General features: G+C 38.2%; 1 protein-coding gene and 1 long non-coding RNA gene across 3 annotated transcripts; one reads left to right on the top strand and one right to left on the bottom strand.

The window, feature by feature from the left end:
• The first annotated feature begins 4,283 nt into the window (after positions 1–4,283).
• Positions 4,284–20,823, top strand: syn1 (synapsin I). Of its 2 annotated transcripts, none has more exons than XM_079636749.1 (14): positions 4,284–4,492; positions 4,590–5,122; positions 6,463–6,520; positions 7,276–7,367; positions 7,748–7,904; positions 8,466–8,555; positions 9,670–9,732; positions 9,904–10,046; positions 10,141–10,215; positions 12,928–13,030; positions 13,158–13,289; positions 14,658–14,730; positions 15,823–16,414; positions 18,058–20,823. In XM_079636749.1, exons 2-14 carry the CDS (start codon positions 4,815–4,817, stop codon positions 18,086–18,088), a joined length of 1,917 nt encoding a protein of 638 aa, XP_079492875.1. In that variant the 5' UTR covers positions 4,284–4,492; positions 4,590–4,814; the 3' UTR covers positions 18,089–20,823. The 2 variants fall into 2 exon arrangements, with proteins under 2 accessions (XP_079492875.1, XP_079492874.1); XM_079636748.1 differs by having other exon boundaries at positions 4,353–4,492; positions 18,020–18,475.
• Positions 17,366–21,479, bottom strand: LOC307011286. The gene is made up of 3 exons (XR_013800392.1): positions 21,258–21,479; positions 17,937–18,145; positions 17,366–17,852 (listed from the first exon to the last, which is right to left on the bottom strand). It is a non-coding gene; the product is annotated as an uncharacterized lncRNA (long non-coding RNA).
• Between the last annotated feature and the right edge of the window lie 1,793 nt (positions 21,480–23,272).

Raw genomic sequence — 23,272 nt, 5'->3', positions numbered from 1 at the left:
TTTGTTCGATATTGTTTCGCGTTTAGCTCATTTATTTTACATTTAGGTTATTTTTTTAATACATCACGTAAACCTACACAGCCTTTGCAGCATTGTTTCAACAAATAGTCAAATATTTGCAATTTGATGGCTGTTTTCCATATAGTTGTTTAGGTGTAAATGGCGTCTGTTGATTTGAATAGCACCGACTGTCTGAACCATTCACGTGTTGTTTATGAATACTTTTGCTCATTCATTAATGGAACAGCTTTGTGAAGGCGGATATAAGCTTCCTTTGTTAATGTAATGGCTCAGAATTAGGGTCAACACCAGAAGTGACAATTCATGTCGTGCATACTGTGCACTGTATGTAGAGACTTGAGCAACTGGTTCCAGATGGAGGATAACAACTATTTTCTCAAGGGAAAGGAAATTTTTTCCTGTAAAACAACCCTTTGTGAATCCACTAACAAGGGGAAGATGATGTAGTGTAATTGAGCATTACTGTATAACACTACAGTTTGTGCTCATTTTGTGTTTTAGTGCTACTCTAAAACAGTGAGAGACTAGTCTAAAAAAAATAATCCAAACACAATGCACATACCAAATGTTCTACAACTAGGACAATGAGCTGCAATTATATTAAAATAGTAAATGACATAGACAACCATTCAAAAGTTTGGGGTCATTAAGATTTTTCTTTTTCAAAGATTTAACGCATCCCTAGTTATTCAGGAAGGATGCATTAAATTGATCAAAAGTGACAGCAAAGGCTTTCCCATTGCCAAAAAGATTTCTATTTCAAATAAATTCTGGTCTTTAAAATATTAAGTAGCACAACTGTTTTCAACATTGATAATAAGAAGACATATTTCTTGATATGTTGATAAAATAAATGCAGCTTTAAGCAAGAGACTTCTTTCAAAAATATTTTACAAATCGTAACGACCCAAAACCTTTGAACGGTAGGCTACTGTATGTGTAAAATAAAAAAATATTGTTTTTGTATATAATTGTGTGTACCAGTAGTAACACATAAATAAACTACTACAAACAATTATAATTACATAAAATATTATTTTGTACTTTAAAAATTAAACTCTTATTTTACCTTCACAAAAGCATGTGTAAAAAATATACATATTTTTCAGAAATGTGACTGGTAGTATCCAATATAGCAAGGTTGCTTTGGGGCCAATTTAAGTCAAAAACAAAAAATCCAGATGTTATGGAAATTATTATTATTTTTTTTTTTAAGGTATTAAAAGAGACAGCCGGTGAGTATTAAATGGTTAAAATATTTTAAGAGATTTTCCCTCTATACATTTTTTATAGTTTGGATTAGGACATAATGTGTGAAAAAAACAAAACAGTAAACTAATTTTCGTTCATTGCAGACAGAGATGGGAGGGCGAAAGACCTATGAATTATAGACTGCAGTCCTCATGTAAAGCTCTGGTGTAAAATAGCTCTCATAAAGTCACATCTCAGATAGCATTGTGTGCCTGAAGGTGTCTGCTGCTGCCCACCTCCATTTTGTGCTAATGTGGGTGTAACTGATTCACCACTCAAGTAAAGAATGTAAACAATACTTTGTTTATTGAAAGGGTCAGTCTGTCTATGCGAGGTCCTCTTTCATTATCAATCAGACATGGCCATAGAAATCAAAGGTTATGATTAAGAACCTGGACAAGCGACAAAATGTATGAATACGAAATGGTGGAAATAATGGAGTACACAAACCTTTTAGAATCACATGAATACAAAGGCAGTAAATGTGTTGTTAATGTATTGTGTTGCTGTGGGTGGAGCCTGTAAACATTATGTTTCTCCATTTGAAAGGCAGTCTACTTGTCACACTGACTGCATTTCATTAACTTTTGAGTCAAGCATTCAATTATTTACACAAATGATTGATTTCGCTGGAAGTGATATTGCAGGTTTGTTCAACACAGTCTAAAAAAGAATGTTTGTGAATATCACTGTAAAAGATTATATGTGACCCAGGATCACAAAACCAGTCACATGTCACACGGGTATATTTGTGGCAATAGCCAGTACATTGTTTGGGTCAAAATTATCTTTCTTTTTTTTTATGCCAAAAATCATTAGGATATTAACTAAAGATTTATTTCCTTCCGTAAATATATAAAACATTTATTTTTGTGAGTGAATGCAGCACAACGGCGAACATAAATGGACAACTTTAAAGGCGATTTTCTAAATGTTTAATTTTTTTTGCACCCTCAGATTCCATATTTTCAAATAGTTGTATCTCGGCCAAATATTGTCATATCCTAACAAACCATACATCAATGGAAAGCTTATTTATTCAGATGATGTATAAATCTCAATTTAAAGTTGACCCATGTGACTGGTTTTGTGGACCAGGGTCACATATGATCAATACGCTATGACAACATATGTTTTTACATTGCTTTAACTAAACTAAATAAGTTAAGCAATTTCAACAGTTTTATGTTATACAAGATTCAACTAATTCAACTAAAGTCAGTTTGATGTAATTTAGATTGAAATAACTTAAACATCCACGTTGATTGTTTTAAATAATTTGAGGGAAAAAAAACTATAAGGCTTAATATAATTTAAGCGGATGAGTTATGCTCAAACAGCGTTGGCGCTTGCAACACCAAGGTCATGGGTTTGGTTCCCAGGGAAAGTGAGAACTGATAAGAATGTGAAATGTGTACCTTGAAATGCAATGTAAGTCACTTTGGATAAAAGTGTCTGCCAAATGCATAAATATAAATGAGTTATTAAAAAAAATCACCCCCCTCACAGTTGTCATGAAGGGCAAAATTAGCTATAGACCAATACCAATTTTTGTTCCAGGCTGTAAACATATTTTTTTTCTGCTGTAAAGTTGGGTATTTTAACATGGTGGATATATGGAATTGACTCCCATTTGGACCCTGTCTCTAGCGGCCAGTTGATGAATTGCAGTTTTTAGTCACTTCCGTATTGGCTTCAGGAGAGAGACTGGAAGGTTGCCGCTTGGTGGGGACTTGGTTCTGCTTCTGTCCATCGGTTAATGATTGTCTGAAGGCAGATCTGTATGCAGACCGTGAATGGAGAATCTGACATACGTCCCCAAAAACCGAGTTCTGATTTCGAGTTAAAAAAAAGTAAAAAAAAAAAAAAACATGCCAGTAGGTATGTGTTGTTGACTATACACTTTCAAACTTTCAAAATGAAATATTCCATGGAGAAAAAAGTGTGACAACTATCCCCGATCTCTCTTATTAACAGCAACATTAAGAACATAGCTTCACTGTCCATGGTGCTGAATCAGGAAGGAGTATTTCCTCAAGAACTGTCCAGAGTACTGAAATCCCATCCTTGCTTTTCAAACATGAAAATTGCATTTTTGAAAAGTCTAAAATTAAATAAAAAAAATCATCATAATATGCAAAACTATACTATACAATTATAGTATAATAGGCCTAATATTTTAAAAATACCTGGAAATATACTTTAAACAATAATTTATACATTTATTATTCATTTTTCAAATGTTTTCATTGAGTCTCCAGATATTAAATAATAAGTTGGCATCAGGATCAGAAATCAACCAGGGTTGAGAGCAAAAATGCAACAGAAAGTGACAAAAACACCTAAAATGGTTACAGAGACAAAACGTCCTGAACTTAATTGAATTCCTCAGTTTTTATGTAACATTTGATGTATTCTATTCTAAGTGTCCCTTTAAATAAATGTCAATGTGAAAAATGTGCCCTTGATTAAAAAAAGATAATTCCTGACACACCACCAACCTAATTCGTTAACTACTTTATTTGCAAGTTAATTTTTGTACTATATATTCAAGATGAACTGTACTATAATTAATTGTCTGAGGTTGTTCTTACTTGCAGCACCCTATAATGTACAAGGACAGTCCTGAGGGAACAACCCTGGTTTAGGTGTGTTGCTCAAGGGCACCATGGTGACAGTTCAAGGATCGCACCTGCAGAGTTTGAACCTCTTTTTTGTTACTAGCTGTTTAATCGCTTGGCAGCATCACCCACTGCCAATGATGTCCAATCGATGTCTCTCTCTTCTTTAAAATGAACACAAGCACATGCCAAAATCGTCTTTAATTCCCATTCATCATACGCATCTAAACAATTACATCCCGGACCTGTCCCGTGCGTAAAGAACGTGCGCAACGGGAGAAACCGGTGATGGGTCTGAAAAAACGACGAGGGGAAAACACTGGGCGGATTACAAGGATTGGATGGCACGAGTGATGCAATCCCTGCATCCTCCGAAGCCCCAACCGGATCACAGAGAATCTGGCCAGAGATTTTGCCTCACCGAGTTGCATATAGGCTATGACAATTACTACCTTCACCGAGCGAGCACACTTTGAACAAGTGCCTCTTCGTTAGGATTGTTTTTCTCCACGCCCGTGGATTAGGATCCAAACATCATCAACATAAATGGAAGCAGCTTGATATCGTAATGCCAATTGTTGAACAAGCTTCTCAGTGATGTAAGTCAATCAAACACAATGATTACGAGCATTTATTAATGCATATTTAATCGTGATCTCCATAAAGCGTTGATTTGATATCTTTCATTTGTTGCAGTGCTGCTCTGCATGCGTGAAGCACGACCTTTGCTTTGAGGTGCACCCTGAAGAATTGCGTATCGACTCGTTTTTGCGTCTCGTTTTAAACTGAAACACTCGGTTGCATCCTAGATATCAGATAGTTAATCGGTTTTCCATTCGTCTTGGATTTTTTTTTTTTTTTTTTTGCCGTGCAGAAATTACAGGGAGGTAATTTACCGTCGCATCCCTTTTCATATTCAACATGAATTACCTGCGACGTCGACTCTCGGACAGTAATTTCATGTCCAACTTGCCCAATGGCTACATGGGCGATCTACAGCGGCCAGAATCGCCGCAGCAGAGCCCAGCCCCGGAGCTCTCGCCCGGCTCTCAAGAGAGGCGTCAACCCCCCAGCCAGCCTACGGGCGCCGGCTTCTTTTCCTCCATTTCCAACGCCGTCAAACAGACCACCGCTGCCGCTGCCGCCACCTTTAACGAGGCCACCGAGAGAGGAATCGGCTCAAGCAACGCCAAGATCCTCCTGGTCATTGATGACCAGCAGACAGACTGGTAAGATCCTAAGGAAATCACAGCGTTTTGAATACGATGGTGGCTTGGAGTTTATGAACAGATTATTTGAGAGTATCAGAGGTGTTTGTTTCATACTCGCACCTGAGGTGTAGCTCGTGCTAATGCAGGCCAAAAGGAGTCACTATCCAAATGTCGTGACTCATTAGTCTATGGGCCTTTCTGGCACGCGCGCCCGTGTAGTTGTGGGTGTGCCCGCGCGTGCGTTTGTGCGCATTACACTATTCAGCCTGGGACAGTTAATGGAGAAGCAGTGAGATTACATTAGCTGTTGAGTCCAGATTAAAAGGTCCTGTGTTGTTGGGTTTTTGTGTAGACTGGCTCTGCTTGTGAAAAAAAGTAACGTTATCACAAAGTCTTTGAAAATGACAAGGTGATTGAGGCACTTTTGGAGTTATCATTAAAACCATTTGGAGAACTCTTGCCAGGGTGGATCAAATGTCTTGTTTTATACTTAAGGAACTAAATATATTTTCAAGAAATATGTCAAGTGCCAGCCTATCCTTTATAATGAGGTTAATGGATTGCCAGTCATAGGGTTCTTGTAAGAACTTATGGGTTCCTCAGAGAACTGTCCTTTTTTGCAAGGATGCCTGGAGAGGTTCTCGAGAGGTTTCTTCTCGTATAGGGCGATCTAAGGAACCTCACATGGTGCCTCAAGTGTTTTTACAATTTTAATGTGTGTGATGTTTCTCTCATAACCCGATCACACTAAATGCGTCTCTATAGCACGCAGTGTGTTTATCGTGCAATTTATAAGCGAAAATTAGTTTTTTACGTGCATATACGCATGGGTTGGTTAGGGTAGGTTTAGTAGTTGGCTCGGATTGTTTCCTTTGAGGGCTAGTGACACATTTACTAGAATAATAAAACCAACATCATCAAAAACTTAATTTCATGCATTTTAGAAACTTTATTTTGGAGTTTCAACATTTCCATCCATCCATCCATCCATCCATCCATCCATCCATTTATTTATTTATTTATTGCACTTTATGTATGTCTCTCTGTGTATAAACATACAGGATTTACAGGACAACAATCCTTTTTTTTAGGTTAAAAAAGTATAAAAGTAGCATATAAATATAGAAATATTATGACAGTTTTAGACGCATTGCATAAAAACAGTTTCAGACATTAAACTGAAACTCCTCAGTCTCCCCTTCTCAAAGAATTCATGCTTAATAAATGTTTGAAATACATAATTTTCACACCATTTCACTGTTGCATAATCCAGTTTGGACACAGTGTAAGTGTTTTTGTTAACTATGACTCACAAGAGTACAGATATGTTCTTTCTTTTTTGATCTTTCTTCCTACAGGGCAAAGGTGTTCAGAGGGAAGAAGGTTCATGGAGAATTTGACATCAAAGTAGAACAGGTGGGAAGTTTTTTTGAATTCTTCCAAACTACCGGAGCAGTACAACTCAACAATGTGCTTGTGTAATGAATTAGATGTTGCCAAAACACATTAACTGGCTAAAGATTATTGTCATCAATCTGAGAGGAAATTGCATTACAGGGCCTTTGTCAATTCTTCAGTGGCATTTGTTTGTTTTTGAAATGGAAAAATGTATCAAAACTGTCCCTAGTAATGAAATGCAAGATCTAATCTATTCTTGAGGAGGATAAAAGAAAATTAATCTGTTCTGTCAATGAATAATATTCTTTTAAAAAATTAGTAATGGACGAGATGGATTTTGGTAGCAGCTTTACAATAAACCAAAAGTAATTTCTTCCAGAAGAAACATTTTTATTGAATAACTGCTTGCATTTATGATTGGTTTTATATGTAGCCTACTGTTAATTATTTATGTAAGACTTTGGCAACATACTGGATTACCAGACAGAAATACAAAACGATTTGACACGATACAAAACGAAAACACAATTTTTTGAACAATTCCACATTTGTGTTTTGAATTTTTAATGATATGTCAGTCAAAAATCTTGTGTTACTAGGAAATATGCATGGTATTCTTTAAAAAGCCCTTTTTGTTGTTTTAAAACAACCACACTGGCAACCCATCACAGGCCTCAGGTGCTGTTTTAGTGTATATGCTTTGACAGCAGCACTTTATTGATAACATGCATTGATCCATTTATTCCATCTGGTGATTTCCATTGATTTTCAAGGCTGAATTCTCGGAGGTCAATCTGGTGGCTCACGCAACGGGAAGCTATAGTGTGGACATTGAGGCCATTCGTAATGGCAACAAAATCACAAAGTAGGTTTCAGATCTGTATAGATCTCTTCCAGAATGTTTTCTTTATTGCACAGATAAACCATGTAATTTTCTTTGTCTAGTTCAGTTTGCATTCAATTATATAAATAAAAAAATTATGAGAACAATTAATGTATGTTAGGAATATTTAGAGCAGCAATCAAGATGATTAGTCGAAGAAACTACGTTTACTGTACATTCTACTGTACTATATATAGACACTGTACAGACAGACAGACAGACAGACAGATAGATAGATAGATAGATAGATAGATAGATAGATAGATAGATAGATAGATAGATAGATATCAGCAAGATATGACACATTCATAGATCACAGTATTTGACTGATAATACTTACCAACATTTCTGTGGTCATTTAGGTGTTTCAAGCCAGATTTTGTGATGGTGCGACAGCATGCTTTCAGCATGGCCAAGAATGGCGACCACAGGAATATTGTGATTGGACTTCAGTATGCTGGTCTGCCCAGTGTCAATTCCCTTCACTCTGTCTACAACTTCTGTGACAAACCATGGGTGGTGAGCACTACACACATCAGTCCATACTACTCAGCCAATTATAGATTAACAGCCAATTAAGGATAAATCCAAAAATAGGAAATATTCATGTATTTTGAACATGTTAACATTTATAAGAAAATTAAACATTTTCAGTTATGTGATTCCCATGGTCATGCAGAATAGTGTTTTCCAGGTCTGAAAAAAAATATTTTTTAAATGAAATCTTTAAAACACTGGAAATTTCTAAAGTGAATATACATGTTTATTGAGTTGATGCTCTGCTCTAAAAAGTTAATTGGCTTTATACTGCTTTTGTATTGTCAGAAATATATAAATCGTTTTCTTTAGTTTGTTATTTACAATGAATTGGGTCAAGCTGGTTCACAAATCAGATTAAATAATTCATGTGCAAATTGGCCTTAATCAGATTGATTTTTAACAAGCGATCAAGTTAATTTGATAACTATCAAATTAAATCATCACAATTTTACTATTGAATGTCCTTAATTATTGCTGCATAATATTTGTCTCTATGTGTATGCATGTATGTCTGTGTGCGGGTCGCCATGCATCTATCAGTTCGCTCAGTTGTCCAGATTGTTCAAGCAGTTGGGTCCAGAGGAGTTCCCACTGATCGACCAGATTTATTACCCCAACCACAAGGAGATGGTGAGTGTTTAACCATCTGTTCCTGTCCCTTCTCACCAGTAAACCCTGAGCTATAGGGCTCTAGACGGTCCCACTGGACCCAGTACAAAGCTCCCATCTGTGGCAGGGACAGCGGTGCCTGGATGCAGTAAATAGTAAAATATACAGGGCTCATGCATATTCAGTGCCCCAGTTCAGCAGTGCTCCACTCAACTTAGCTCTGTCTAGACTGGGAATTTCATAAATCTCAAACTAGTATAATTGTGTGGTACATCATGGTTCTTATAGACATAGTTCAGGGTTTAAAAGGAGAGGGAGGCTTGCTGCAGTGCCACCACCTCCTCCTATTCCTGCACTGCAGGCATCTTTACACAAAAATGATCCCAGACACACACTCTGCCAGAATGTTTTTCTCTCTCGCTGGCCTTTTTGTAAGATAATGCACAGCAGACTCAGACATAATTTTGTGGGCTCGTTTTGTGGAAGATTTTGCTCTCGCATTTCTCCAGCAGCAGCAATATAAAGAAGATGCCTATCAAGCAGCGCTGAGACTGCAAATACAACATGTTCTACCATTAATAAACAGTTCAAAGTAAACCAAATTGGTGTCGTTTTCTCCTAAATTATTCAGTCGGATAATAAAAATATCAGGCCAGTTGTGTATTAACATTTGCAATAAGAACATGGTTGAGTAATGGCATGGATAGAATTCTATAAATTCTTATGTTCACCATTTATTTGACCAAAAATAGAGTAAAACTGTGAAAATACAGTAAAACTGTAAAACACCTTCTCCCACCAACATCTTTTCAAATGTAATTTATTCCTGTGATTACAAAGATGAATATTCAGCATTCATGTCTTTAATGTCACATTATCCTTCAGAAATCATTATATGCTGATTTGCTACTCAAGAAACATTTACATTTAAGAAACAGCTACTTAATATTTTTGCGGAAACAGTGATAGATTATTGTCAGGATTCTTTAATGAATAGAATGTTCTAAAGAACAGCATTTATATTTGAAATAGAAATGTAACTTTATAAGGCATATTTGATCAATTTAATGCATCCTCGAAGAATAAAAGTATTTTTTTCGTAAAAAATAGCTTCATATATTTCTCTTGTCATTAGATCACTACACCTGGCTTTCCTGTGGTAGTGAAGATGGGTCATGCTCACTCTGGTATGGGAAAGGTATGACTGAAACCCTTTCCTAGACATTCCTGCCAAATGCTATTTTCTTTTTAAATATATGATAAAAATTGAATTCATTACATTGTACTACTTGTATCTATATTATTGTATGGCCTGTTTGGTGTGTTTATGATTATAGCAGTATCAGTGCAATTTAAATTCTCTGTCCAGGTCAAAGTGGACAATCAATATGATTTCCAAGACATTGCTAGTGTTGTGGCTTTGACAAAAACATATGCCACATCTGAACCTTTTATCGACGCCAAGTATGACATCCGAATCCAGAAAATCGGTGACAATTACAAGGCATACATGTAAGAGATTACAACTACATTGTTGTTCTCAACGGCATGATATAATCTATGGTTTTAGAATTTTGAAACAGTTTTCTGTTGTGTTATTGGACAGGAGGACATCTATATCTGGCAACTGGAAGACCAACACAGGATCAGCCATGTTAGAGCAGGTGGCCATGTCTGACAGGTACACAAGTCTTAAAATATGTTCTTTCTGCCATGATACAAGGCATATTATACAGCACCTATAACATGACATCAGATAACCTTATTAGATGTTTACCTGTCTAAAAATGACATATTTTGCATAATTTAATATATTATGTATTATGCATATGCTAATAGCTCTTCAGCTGCCTCCGTAGACAGCATTATGAGACATTAAATGGTAAGAGACCTCATTTTAGGCAGCATTGCATTTTTATTCAACATGGCGGATGAAGCAATAGAAATGTTGAACATATGATAATATACTCATGAATTCATTATTATTTCATGCCTTTATTGAAATCAATTGTACGTCGGTGTCTCCTGTGCTTTTCACACTAGTTGCTTCCAACGTTAAGTGTTCCAAATAAGCCACTACTGATTTTCCATTTCAGTTAGGATACAGTAGGCAGCTGTCTTTTTATATTTCTTTTTTATTCTTATTTTTAAGAATAAAAAAGCTCTGTTTGCTCCCTGTATCACGGTTGGGTTTAGTTATGTTCATTCTTATATTACCATATTTGATATAAGAATAATGTTAATATATCCATCATTATAAGTTAGTTTGGTTAAGCTGTGTTTAATTGTCATCATTGTGTATATGTTCTTCCTGGTCACTCAGTGTTTGTCCGGTATTGTTTGTGTCTCGTGTAGCACCTGGTTCCGTATGTTATTTTCTGTTACCTTAGCGTTACAGAATACCCAAAATGAACTATGCAGCTCAGTTCGCTGCAGTGGCTCGTATGAGTCAGAACTTTTTTGTTTTTGCTGAGAGATTTTTTTCATCTTTCACTCACCTTCCCCTACGACGACGAGACCCTGAAGTCACTGTTCTGGATCGGGGCAAATTACCATCATCCTGTTAACCTCCCAGACACCATCGGATTAAACTGGATAGAGCGTCGTCTATCCCCGGTCCAGAACAAAGCCGGACCCAGAGCCTATTTCACCTCGGAAAAATTGCATGAGCCCCCCGCAGATGGAGAGCTACCACTCGCTGCGACGCGTCAGCCAGAGCCCGAGGACAAGAGGGCTGCGTTGACCCTCGTCCCGGAAGAGGAGTTCCCTAGTGAGTCTGACCAGGGGTGTGAGCCCGCAACATCGGTGGCCGAGGGTATACTTGTGACTGAGGACTGGCTGATGCATTTCCATACGGAGGTATCGCCCACCCTACCCTAAACGGGGTGGCCGTTTTTCATTCTTCACAGCTGTTTTTAGACAGCACACTAGACTGTTTGGACTGTGACTTATCAGCTTTCTCTGAACCCTCATCGCTGTTTCTAAACAGCACAGAGACTTGCATGGACTATACATTACCTCAACCATCCATCAGCCTCCGTCGCCGACCTTCTCAGCCATCATCTCCTGGACTGCCTTGCTGGGACGTCAAGCCTTAGGTCGAGCAACCTCCACCAGCGCCTGAGGGAGCGGATCCTGTGACTCCGCCTCCGGCCTCTAATCGCGGCTCCGCCCTGGCTCCTCCCACCTTCAGCTCCACCAGACCCCCTCGGCCTCACGACTCAACCGGGTTCCCTCGTCCCAGCGGCTCCCCTTGATCAGTCGTCACACCACCTCCCTCACGAACTTGAGGTTCTCCCGGGCTCCTCCTCCTTCCCCTTTGGACTCACCTCGGTCCTCGAGTACTCTGACTCCTCCTTCGACAGTCGTCGCCACAACGTCGCTTAGGCCTCCGATGCCAGCGACACTACATCAGAACTACATGCACTACATCAGCTCTCCATCTGCACCCTGGGATCCATCGGCTCCGCCTCCGTCGGGTCGTCCCCCAGATGTCGATAGTCCTGTCAACACCTTGGCGCCTCCCTCCCTCGTCTCCACTTTGGGTTATCATAACTCCCAGGCTCTCGGTTCGGGCCATCGGCCATCCACCGATAATCCATCCATAATTGTCTTCCCATCACCACTCCCCCACCGCCACCTACTGTCACCACACCTGTCAACCTGTCTCTTTGTCCACCTCCAAAACCCCCTTCATCCCTCCCTCACCTCATCTGCTTTTATGGCGTGAGGTCGCGCCTGGTCGGAGGGGAGTGTACTGTCACGGTTAGGTTCATTCTTAGTTTTGGTTTTATGGACTTTTAGTTTGTAATTCATTCCCGCCTGTCTTCCTTCTCCATGGTCACACATCATTATTAGTTAGTAAGCTCTGTTTAATTAGCATCATTGTGTATATAAGTTCTTCCTGTTTGTCCGGTATTGTTCATTCGTGTTTTATTTACAAGTGTTATAAGCATCAAAAACCTAGAGCGAATGCAAATGCAGAGCTCTGAGACACTGAAAACACCAGATCATGAGTTGCTTGTGTGTAAAAGAACACAGTGCTGTGCTTCACTCTGAAACACGAAGCTCATATATTTATTTAATTAAGAATTAAAGGCTGTTAATAATCACACAACCCATATCACGATTTTGCTTTTATTTTATTTATTTCAAACTTACACTGAATAAATATCACACATTCTTCTTGAAACTGACTTTTTTTCAAACCAAAACCAGTTTAGTTTGCTGTAGGAGGCTTTTCAATCAAAACAGTCGATGATACCAAGCCAAATATTAATGTCTTGCCCTGCAGTAATCCTAAATCCCTTGTTTACTCTGGGCAGTGTGTTATCAGTGGGTGGATGCTTTTAGTGGAATGCACAAGGTCATCATTTGCACTTTTCCCCTGTAGGTATCGTATGTGGGTGGACGTATGCTCTGAGGTTTTCGGAGGTCTTGATATATGCGCTGTAGAAGCATTGCATGGTAAAGATGGTCGAGATTACATCATAGAGGTAATAACATCTGCGAAAACAGGCAGCTTTCAAAATAACTATCAAATACCCTTAGTGCCTCAGGCAAATGATTTGTGTGTGTGTGTGTGTGTGTGTGTGTGTGTGTGTGTGTGTGTGTGTCTATCAGGTGGTGGGCTGCTCAATGCCTCTCATAGGAGACCAGCAGGATGAGGACCGGGCTCTGATGGCTGATCTTGTTGTGGCTAAAATGAACCAGACCATGCTACACACTTCATCTCCCACTCCAGTCCGTTCTCAGGTTAACACACTTGCTTCAAAACATCCTCATATATTCTCAACCCAGGCTCATTGGAAACAAAATGATTTCTGCAAAATATTCAGTTGCTTCTTGCACAGTTCGTGACACTCTCAAAGTGAAATGTCCAGTGAGTGTTCCTAAAAGCGAGTTCAGTTTTATCCAAACCAGATGAATCTGTTAACGTTATTACATTTGTTGTTGTACGTAGTGTGGCAGTTTGGAAATGAAATATCCGGTGAGTGGTGCTAAAAGTTATTGTTTTAATGCATTTGAAAATAACGTGGCGCCTATTTGAACTCTACCATAAACCTAACCCATAGTCTTTAAAGCAAATGTGAGATTAAAAAAAATGTGCAACGCATGCTATTTTAGCTTGCTTACACAAGTCTTTCAGCTCTTTTATCATAACTCTGTTATCGTGGCTGTACTAGTTCAGCTACTGAGCAAGTTTACTACATCAGAAAAGCCATACATATGGAGCTGGTTATGTGATGAAAACATCAAATTAGTTTACAAATAATGCACTATAGTAAAAGTATTTGTATGTCATAACATATTATTGTGCAAGGTACTGTGAGAAAATAAGCATTTATTAATGAATAATCATGCCCCTGTAATCATCATTTGTGTGAAACGGAATAAATTTTTTTATATTCTCATGTGAGATTTTGAAAAAGCTCTGCTCTGTGCAAAATCAAAGACTAAATTTTAATGAGCTACGCGGTTAGAATGTGGATGCTATTAGAATATTGCTATTGCCTTATAGCATATGGACCTAAAAACATAATTTTTGGTTATGCAGCATAAAGCAGTGCCATTCTGCTGAATAATACATTAAAATGGTGTAGTTTCCACACACCAGTCATTATTATTGTCAATTTAGATTGCAGTGCAGAGACTGCTTTTCTCCATTTTCCCCAAAGCCGTGATTGTAATGATTCATAGCCACACAGATGGGAGAGAATAAGAGTGAGAAATTCTTTTAATGCGTAAGCTAGGGACTCAGACAACATCTCTCATCACCGCTCTGCGTCAAATCACTTGGTTTAATTCCCTCCACATTCGTGCTAAACTGATTGCCTGAAGATTAATGATTGCATGTTTTGTCTACATCAGCCATTTATTTATGTTTCGAGAATGATGTTCAGCTTCAGCAAATTTTGACATTACAGCTGTTTAAAGGTCTTATTTGTGACAGAACATTCACTTTTTTTAATAAAAGTGGCTAAACGTGTTACTAAAACTTGCACTGAAAACTCATGAAAGCCAGCATTCTGTTTCTGTGTGTTTTGAATGGTATTATCTGATATACTATGTCTATACAGGATATACTATACAGGAGGGATATATGTCTGTTTTATATTCTAGGGCCCGGCTGTTTCACCTCAACCCGTCTCTCAGTCTAACGTCCCACAGCCACAACAGCGCCCTCCTCCACAGGGTAAGGGATTACAATATTGCAATAATGAAGCCAACCTTACAGGGATAGTTTACCAAGAATGAAAATTCAGTCATCATTTACTTACCTTTGTGTCGTTCCAAACATGTATGACTTTCTGTCTTGCGTTAAACATATAATGAGAAATCCTGAATAATTTTTATGCTGCAGTTTTACATAATATGAAAGTGGATTTTTATGGTAAATCTCCAAAAAGATCATAAGTAGACCTTAAAGGGATAGTTCACTTTAAAATGAAAATTCTGTCATCATATACTCACCCTCAAGTTGTTTCAAACCTGTATGAATTTCTTTCTTCTGCGGAACACAAAGGAAGATGTTTTGAAAAATGTCAGTAACCGAACAGTTACCAGGTCCCATTGACATTCCAAAAAATACTATGGAAGTCAATGGGACCTGGTAACTGTTTAATTTTGAAGAAATTCATACAGGTTTGAAACAACTTGAGGGTGAGAATATGATGACAGAATTTTCATTTTAAAGTGAACTATCCCTTTAAACAATTCTATTTTTGCATTACATGGCATTTATCAAGCAAAACCAAAAGACGAGAGTTACTCAATATATTAATCTAGTCTTCATTGTTTTTTCATTAAAATACTTCATATATTTTAATAGTTGTCTGCCACTTCCAATTGTTTTACCTGTCAAAAACTAAAAAACTGCAAACGGATATTATTCTAATTCATTAACGTAATCTCAAACACATTGGTTTGTAGCACAAATAGTATTATTGTTTACTGCATTTTATTATTCTAGTTACAGTATGTACCTATAGTGGCTAATAACTCGGAAGTCTCAAATATTAAAAACTAATGAATTAGAAGTCACAAATGTTGAAAAACGTTTGTGCTGCATAATAGTTGAGGAAACCATGCTATATTTTTACAAGATTCTTTGCTGAATAGAAAGTCTAAAAGAACAGCATTTATTTGAAACAGAAATCTTTTGTAACATTATAAATGTCTTGAATCGGAAGTCTCGCACATTTAAAGAAAATGTATGCTTATTTCCGTACGGCAAAATAAGGTGGATTTTCTGTAAATACTCTGTAAAAATGAGCTCTGTTTTTAGGAGGTCCACAACAAGCAGCTGTTAGCGCTACTCCTGCCCGTCAAGGAGCCCCACCCCAGCAGCGGCCCTCTCCTCAGGGCCAGCCCCCTGCCCAAACCCAGTCTGTGACCAGCCCTAATGCTCAGAACCCCCCTGCTCAACAAACCCGGCCCACTCAGCCCCCACAGCGACAAGCCAGTCAAGGGTCCGCAGGTCAGCAGAGGCCCGCACAGGGTCCCGCCCAACGTAGCTCGGGTGGCTCTCCTCAGTCACAGAGGCCCCAGCCAGCCGGCCCCCAACAGCAGCCGCAGAGGCCTCAAACTGGTGGCCAGGGTCCCAAGCCAGCTGGTCAGCCCCAACAGAGGCCACAGCAGCCAAGACAAGGCCAGCCAACCAGGCAGCCCACCCAGGGTGGGCCGCAGCCAACCCAGGACGCCCCACAAACAGCCCCGCAACAGGGCGGTCCTCGCCCCCCTACCACTCAGCAACCACGGCCTACTTCACAGGGCCAGGGAGGTCCAGGAGGCACACGACCTCCCTTGCAGCAGAAACCCCAACCTCCACAGAAACCAAGTCCTGATCACCCGGCCCTGAGTGGATCGCCGCAGCTTAAGTAAGATGTTTTTTGTCCTCTGTCATATTTGCTTGAAGTTTGTATATTTAATTTGACTGGATGTGAAAGGTCATAAGAATCTGGACATGTTTCTCCATTTATTGATGATGTTTCATCACTCATGCAAGTGACTACACCAGATGGTGGCCATTCTCTTTTGCTACGTCATAAGATTCGCAAATCGCATGACAAGAAGCAGTAGTTCTAAACCTCTTTGGCCCCCCATTGTCTACAACAATAAAAGGCCCCCTCCAAACATTTTTTAATTAAATTTCTACCCAATAAAATATTTTAAAGCTTGGCATTACTAGAGAAATGTATATTCTTTGCAAAGATGCCCACGGGGCTTTACGTCTTTACCAGGTCTAGAAATTACACTTTTAAATAAAACAATACAGACTTGATTTAGACTCAGAGGTCTCTACATCTATAATTACTGAACTATTAATTTAAAAAACAAAATGACTCCGAGTCATTTGTTCATGAATTGGGCTACACTGGTGGCAGTGTATGTATGAGCATATTCATTTTTAAAAAGCAGGGCCTAAGCTAAGCACTGTACAAGTAGATTTTCACACGGTATTCAAATGAAGTGTGCTATTAATTCGAAAACAATATTTTTACACAGCGATGTCACAGATCTACACTAGAATTCTGGATGTTATTTATCTGTTTATTGTTTATATAAAGAGACTGGGTGGAGATTATTGATCTGATGGGCCCTTCCTTGACTTGCCAGCTACAGTGCCATTATACACCTTCTAGTTTAAACTAATTCATAAAGCCTGAATATTATTTATATAATTAGCTTTATTTATTTAGCCAAAGCTATTTAAAAAATAAACTATCTAAACATTACGGTATATATTCCATATTTCAGCTCAGTTTGTAACTCAATGCGCATTTAAATGAGCATTAAATGAATGGATAAACACATCCAAAAGCTCCTGAACAGATTTAGCAAAATGACTTTAAATATTCCGATTTTGACAATGGTGATGACAATAATAAAAATGACATTTGACAATAATAATGATGAATGTGGCTTATACATATAGGCAGACGCATAATTAAAACAATGGAGATACAGAAGTATGCACTCTAGATGATCTGGTATTTTGCATGCCAACAAAGATGGCTTCCTTCAGTCTTACACCCAAACCATTCATGCATTGATTGTGGAAATTGCATTTTTTCTGATTGAAAATGTGCATTCGATCTATTTTCACAGTCAAGCAGTTGTTAGCAAGTATGAATGTGATCATCTTATTCCCACTATTCCTCAATTAAGTTCTAAGGTGACTATACAATAGGTTCATCCAAAATGTTATATTACTGAGATGCCTCTGCACGTGGTTCTTCATTTAGGAATAGTGGCCATAGATGCCATTTCCCATAAGTCCAAGGGCTGATGTACATTGCACTGGAGTCATGATTGCTTAAATGAATGACACAAAAGAAAGCACATGAATTTCATTCTCTCTCTTTCTCTCACAGCTTTTTTCTTTTCTCTCTGCCATACCTCTATAAAGCCATCTCCATGGGTTTGCTGCATGACTTTAATAGCCTCTTCCTCTCCTTTATTGCCACTTCTTCTCTTTGTAGCAAATCCCAGTCTCTTACCAATACATTCAACATTCCAGAAACGCCGGCCGCCCAGCACCAAAGTCCTAGTCAGGACGAAGCCAAGGCTGAGACCATCCGCAACCTCCGGAAATCCTTTGCAAGCCTCTTCTCCGTGGAATAAACACACACACACACGGACACACAAACACATACACAGACAGAGAGGTTACACAGTCTTTCTGAAAAACACACAAACACAGACACTCTCGTCAAATATACACAGAAAGGACCAATTATATATCGCACTTTGCGGTGCACATCAGATCTGTGCACGTCAATTTGCAATGCGACATTGATAAAACACTGCCTGCACTTCTAAAGATTGCAATATGAAGTGAGATATCACAGCATTATTGCAGTTAAATCTTTTAACACAACTGAATTCTTTAGACACATTCCCAGTTTTTTTAAGACCAACTGATGGAGGGAGGTGTGAAAAAAAGAAAGAAAAAAACACACACACAGAAACGCTTGCACACCCTTTTACACTACCTACGCAGTGACTGGACATACACGTGCTGATACTTGTCTATTCATTCCAGTCTACGAATAACTTCAATAGATTCTTTTTAAAAATGAAATGTTTTGGTGGACATTTTGTTGCAAAATCATCCACCACCACTCTTTCTCAGATATACGATATCTGAAACATGTCTGCTAAGTGTCTGAAGCATGTTCTGTTACAATAAGGGGCACCATTTAATGATTTTAACCCGTGCGCCACATTGTAATGTAGCCGATTGGTTAATCGTTACGTAACTTACACGCTTGAGCAGGATTTGGATTTTGCAATGATGACCCATTGTGATGTTGTTAAAATTTTGCACAGGCTTCCATCGTCGAAACTGACCCCCCTCCCGCGGCTGTTAGCGCTTCTTTGAAACTGCATGTCACTTAAGGAGAACGTAGTCGCACAATGTGGGTGTTCTTGCTTTGTGTCGTGTCGTTGCGCCTAGATAAGGTAGTTGTAGTGAAAATGATGTTTTATTTTCGTGAGCAAGCTGTCGCTGCTTTCCCTACGTCCCTCTTCCTGACAAAAAAAAATAATAAAACACACACACACACACACAGACACACACACAATGGTACGCCCTTCAATATGTTTAAAATGCCTTAGATAGGAATAAGTAAAGAGACTGGTTTTGTGCAATCACATATGTCTCAGGGATGTCCTGAAGAGAAAGACACAATGACCTAGCGTCATTGATCAGGTCTTCCAACCCATTACTGTAGAGAGTTACTGATTGCGAAGGCCAGTAAAGGGAGGAATCTGTCGAATGTATTTGTTTGCTACATAAACATGTTTGCACACTAATACTGAAACACTTGAGAACATATGAGGTGAGTGAAAGCTCAGGAAGGTTTGTTGCATTAAAAGAAGGTAGCCTATATTTTGCATGCCTGGATGAGCAAAGGAGAGCATGTAGGTGTTTGGAGCTGCTTGTTCATTACATTTGGGCCCTATGAAAACGCAAAGCCAAAATACAAAGCCAAGGATGCCATCGGCAGCAAACTACTTCACAAAAAGATCAACTTTAGAGGAGATGCTTGTCACATGTTGGGTTTTTGACTTAAAACTAGTACGTCCCAGTGTGATCCCAGTTACACAATGTGGATCCTTACACCAACAACTCCTAAAATTTCTTGCCATACCTGAGGAGTTTAGAGCTGAACCGGCAGTGTCTTCCACAAGTGAGGATAAAACCTCCCAACACTGGTGTGTTTTAGGCAATATATTTAATCAAGGCCATTCCAGGAGTCCCGACCCATCCCGAAACCTCCCCTGCTTCCCGCTCACCAGCCTGTTGTGTATTCACAGTGATCCTTTTGTGACAAATGGTGCGTTTATGTGTATATATATGTATAATGTAATGTTGTACCGTAAACTGTCTAAACCAAATAGAAGTGTTGTACAGGTCTTAAACTCAACAAACGATGCAAACATCCTGTATTTGATTTGATTCTCAAAAGTTGGTCGTTGTGGGTCTTGTGTATGACAGGATTTGACTTCAATCAGATGTGATTTAGGTTGTGCAATATCTCCACTGTTAACTAAACCTAACAGATGTGTGTTCTTTATTTTACCCATTATGTGACAATTGCAGTTGTTAAAAGCCATCTTCAGTGTGTCCATTGATATGAGTGTAAGTGGCTTGATTGGTTCACATTTGTGGTAATCTAGATGGTCCACCATGATATTATTGTGGCTCAGGCAAACTTTCAGTGCTCTTCTATGTGGTCCATGTTTTTACAAATTAGGATAGATATGTATATTATAAGATGGCTTTACTGAATGTCTAATGAATAACTGTATCACTGATGCAATCAAATTGGGAGGCAAATGGAATTTCAGTCATTTATTTGAATGTTGCAGTACTTATGAAACCCATGCCTGAGGTTTGTACTTCACAATTTGATTTGTTTTTCGGCATATTTGCATTTGTGTACTTTATTTATTTATATATATATACAGTGGAATTATCTCATTTGAAAGAAAATGGGTCATAATTTCTAAATAGGTTTATCCTGTTCTGACTGTTTGAATCTTAGTGAATTTTATTGTCTGTTGATGCCTGCCAATTGTATAAAGAAAGGAAGATATAAAATTAAAGTCACAAATATAGAGAATTATTATAGTCTTAAGTCCTATTAAAATGAGAAATATTGTTAAACATTGTGTAGTATTACACAAACAGATGCAACCTTGGTGTGATCTTCAATGTAGCTTAATAATGGTGTCAAATTACTATGCTAAAATGTGCACATAATCAATAAAGTCTATCAAATAAATATGCATCCATTTCTCTGTTAACAGCCGTTTTGAATAATAATCATAAATCAATAAGTAGCCTAAAGGAGGCAGTGCATTAAACTGATTTTAAAGGCTAACATAGCCTACAGCATAGCCAAATAAGAGACATGTTGTTAGAGTTCCTTATAAGGGGTGGTTGATTATGATTTCACTTTTCTAACTTTAGTTAGTGAGTAATGTTGCTGTTTGAGCATAAACAACATCTGCATAGTTACTTACAACCAAAGCTAAGGGGGATATTTTCTTTTAAAGAAATTGCTTTTTAAGGACTACAACAAACTCATCCCGGGTTAGTGACATCACGAACCCTACAATTTACATTCCTGTGTCCCCATGAACGCGATAAATAGATTATGCTAATGACATGCTAATCAATGACTTGACTGCATAAACTCATCAACTTACCATTCAGAAATGTTGTGTAGGCTACATGTCGTCACTTCTTTAGTCTCTCCATCTTTGTCTGCCTCCGGTTTGAAAAAAAAGGCTAAAAGTTTTAGAAATGTTCAGTGCATGATGTCTGTGTGTGAAGCAAATCGAAGAAGCTGCTAAGAACAAGCCGTTGAAGCGCCGCCCTCTGTGCAAAGCAAGACTGTGTTGATAGCCGCTCTGACGGATTCGGTGAGTTGATTTTAGTGAAAGACTCATCAAACTTATTCAAAAAAGGTAACTCTGCTTTCATTTGGCCATTCGCTAGAATCGGAGTCCTAACTAGATAATTTATTTGATCATGAATTGGATTCACAGGTTGCGGAGCATATTTTATTCTCAAAACAATAACACTAATAAATAAATGATGGTGTATGTTTTCCCCAAGTAGCGTACCCAATAGGCTAGTTATCAGATCCAAAGGTGCCAAGGCCAAAACAAAAAGAGAACAGTGAAAGATTTTGGAACTTAATGGGATAGGAAAACATTCTTAGAACATATTTTTGTTAGCTGGGTCATTCCTGTAATTATGTAGAAATTCAAACTTTTTATTATTTCTTATTTCTTATTTTTTTAAATTAAAATTTGTGTAGTCATGATAGGGTGATGTAAACCGTTTAAAAAGTAATTTTATATTGGGTAAATAAATTTAACCATTTATTAAAGCTGCAGTCCGTCGTTTTTCCTCTTTGTCGCCATCTCTGTTAGAAATCTGTAATTGCAGTTATTCGCGTAATTATTAACTGTGCGTGGGTAGTAAATCGGCATGAAACAGCGCGGATGAACACAATGTATTGAGGAGAACCTGTCGCTGCCGCGTCGCTGTGGATACTGTACTGTCATCAGCAATCTCAGAGTATACTTTTTGAAAGTGTCAACATTAGAATTTTCATCTGAAAATGTCATCTGAACAAGTAAGTAACATTCACTTTTGTTCAGACCAAATTCGGGGGGTGGGGGGAAGCATTGCAGTAGCTATATCATGCTGATTAAATCTAACGATTGCTTATATCACGTCAAAACATGAAAAATATATTTTTTCTGTAGCCACTCTGAAGTCCGAAGTCTTTGGGTTTTACAACTGGTGAATCTCCAGTTGTCACTGGTGATTGTCGCTTTAAACTTTCGGGATCCGCCATACCAAGTGCTAAGCTAAATCTCCACCATCATCCACACACGCTAGCCGGGGACTCCTTCTCTATGTGTACAGAAGTGACGTAATGACGCAAAGACATGCTCGAAATTCCCGCGGAAATCCACCAGTACCACTGGAATTAAAATCATTATTACAAGCTTACCGTTTTGAATCGAGGCAAGGCAAGCAGATTGTTTTGAACACTGGCTGATATTTTTAAACCCAAAAAAGTGCCGGACTGCAGCTTTAAACACAATAAATGAAATAAAAAATGTCCACCCTAGGGACAAATGAACACTTTCAAATACTTGTGACTCTAATTTGTGGGCACTGTGTAAATTATCTTAGACAACTCATGTAGCCTACCTTTGTCCCTTTAAAGGTATTTTAATAAATGATCATAAAATATAAATATTTTGTATGAATTGTATGCTTTCTCACAAACGCATAATTTTACAATTTTCATTTTCAGATACAAATGCCTAAAAGGCGTTTTTTGTTTACTTTTTGAAATACTGCATTTTTGATACTCCAGTAAATTTTCATTGTCACTGAATTATTACTATGTTTTTTGCTGATTTTATAAAATGATTGTTTAAAAAACCCCAAATTATTTAGTAGCTATGTACACTCTCAGTGTCCACTCTGTTAGGTCTTCTGATATAACAAGGTGGACATTCTGATATAAAATCAGCCAATTCACCGTGTCTGAGCAAAAACAAGAAGGTTTACCAAATAAAGAATTGCTTGGTATTTTAATTTAATTTTTCATTTTTTCCTTAAAAGAGTGGACTTACTGGGTTGACCACATCAAATTTGAAAGATAGACAACTAAAATAGTGCAGGATCTCACTGA

This window comes from Phoxinus phoxinus (assembly GCF_949152265.1).
Source record: "Phoxinus phoxinus genome assembly, chromosome: 15".
Lineage (NCBI taxonomy): Eukaryota > Metazoa > Chordata > Actinopteri > Cypriniformes > Leuciscidae > Phoxinus > Phoxinus phoxinus.
This window is presented reverse-complemented; position numbering and strand designations above follow the sequence as displayed.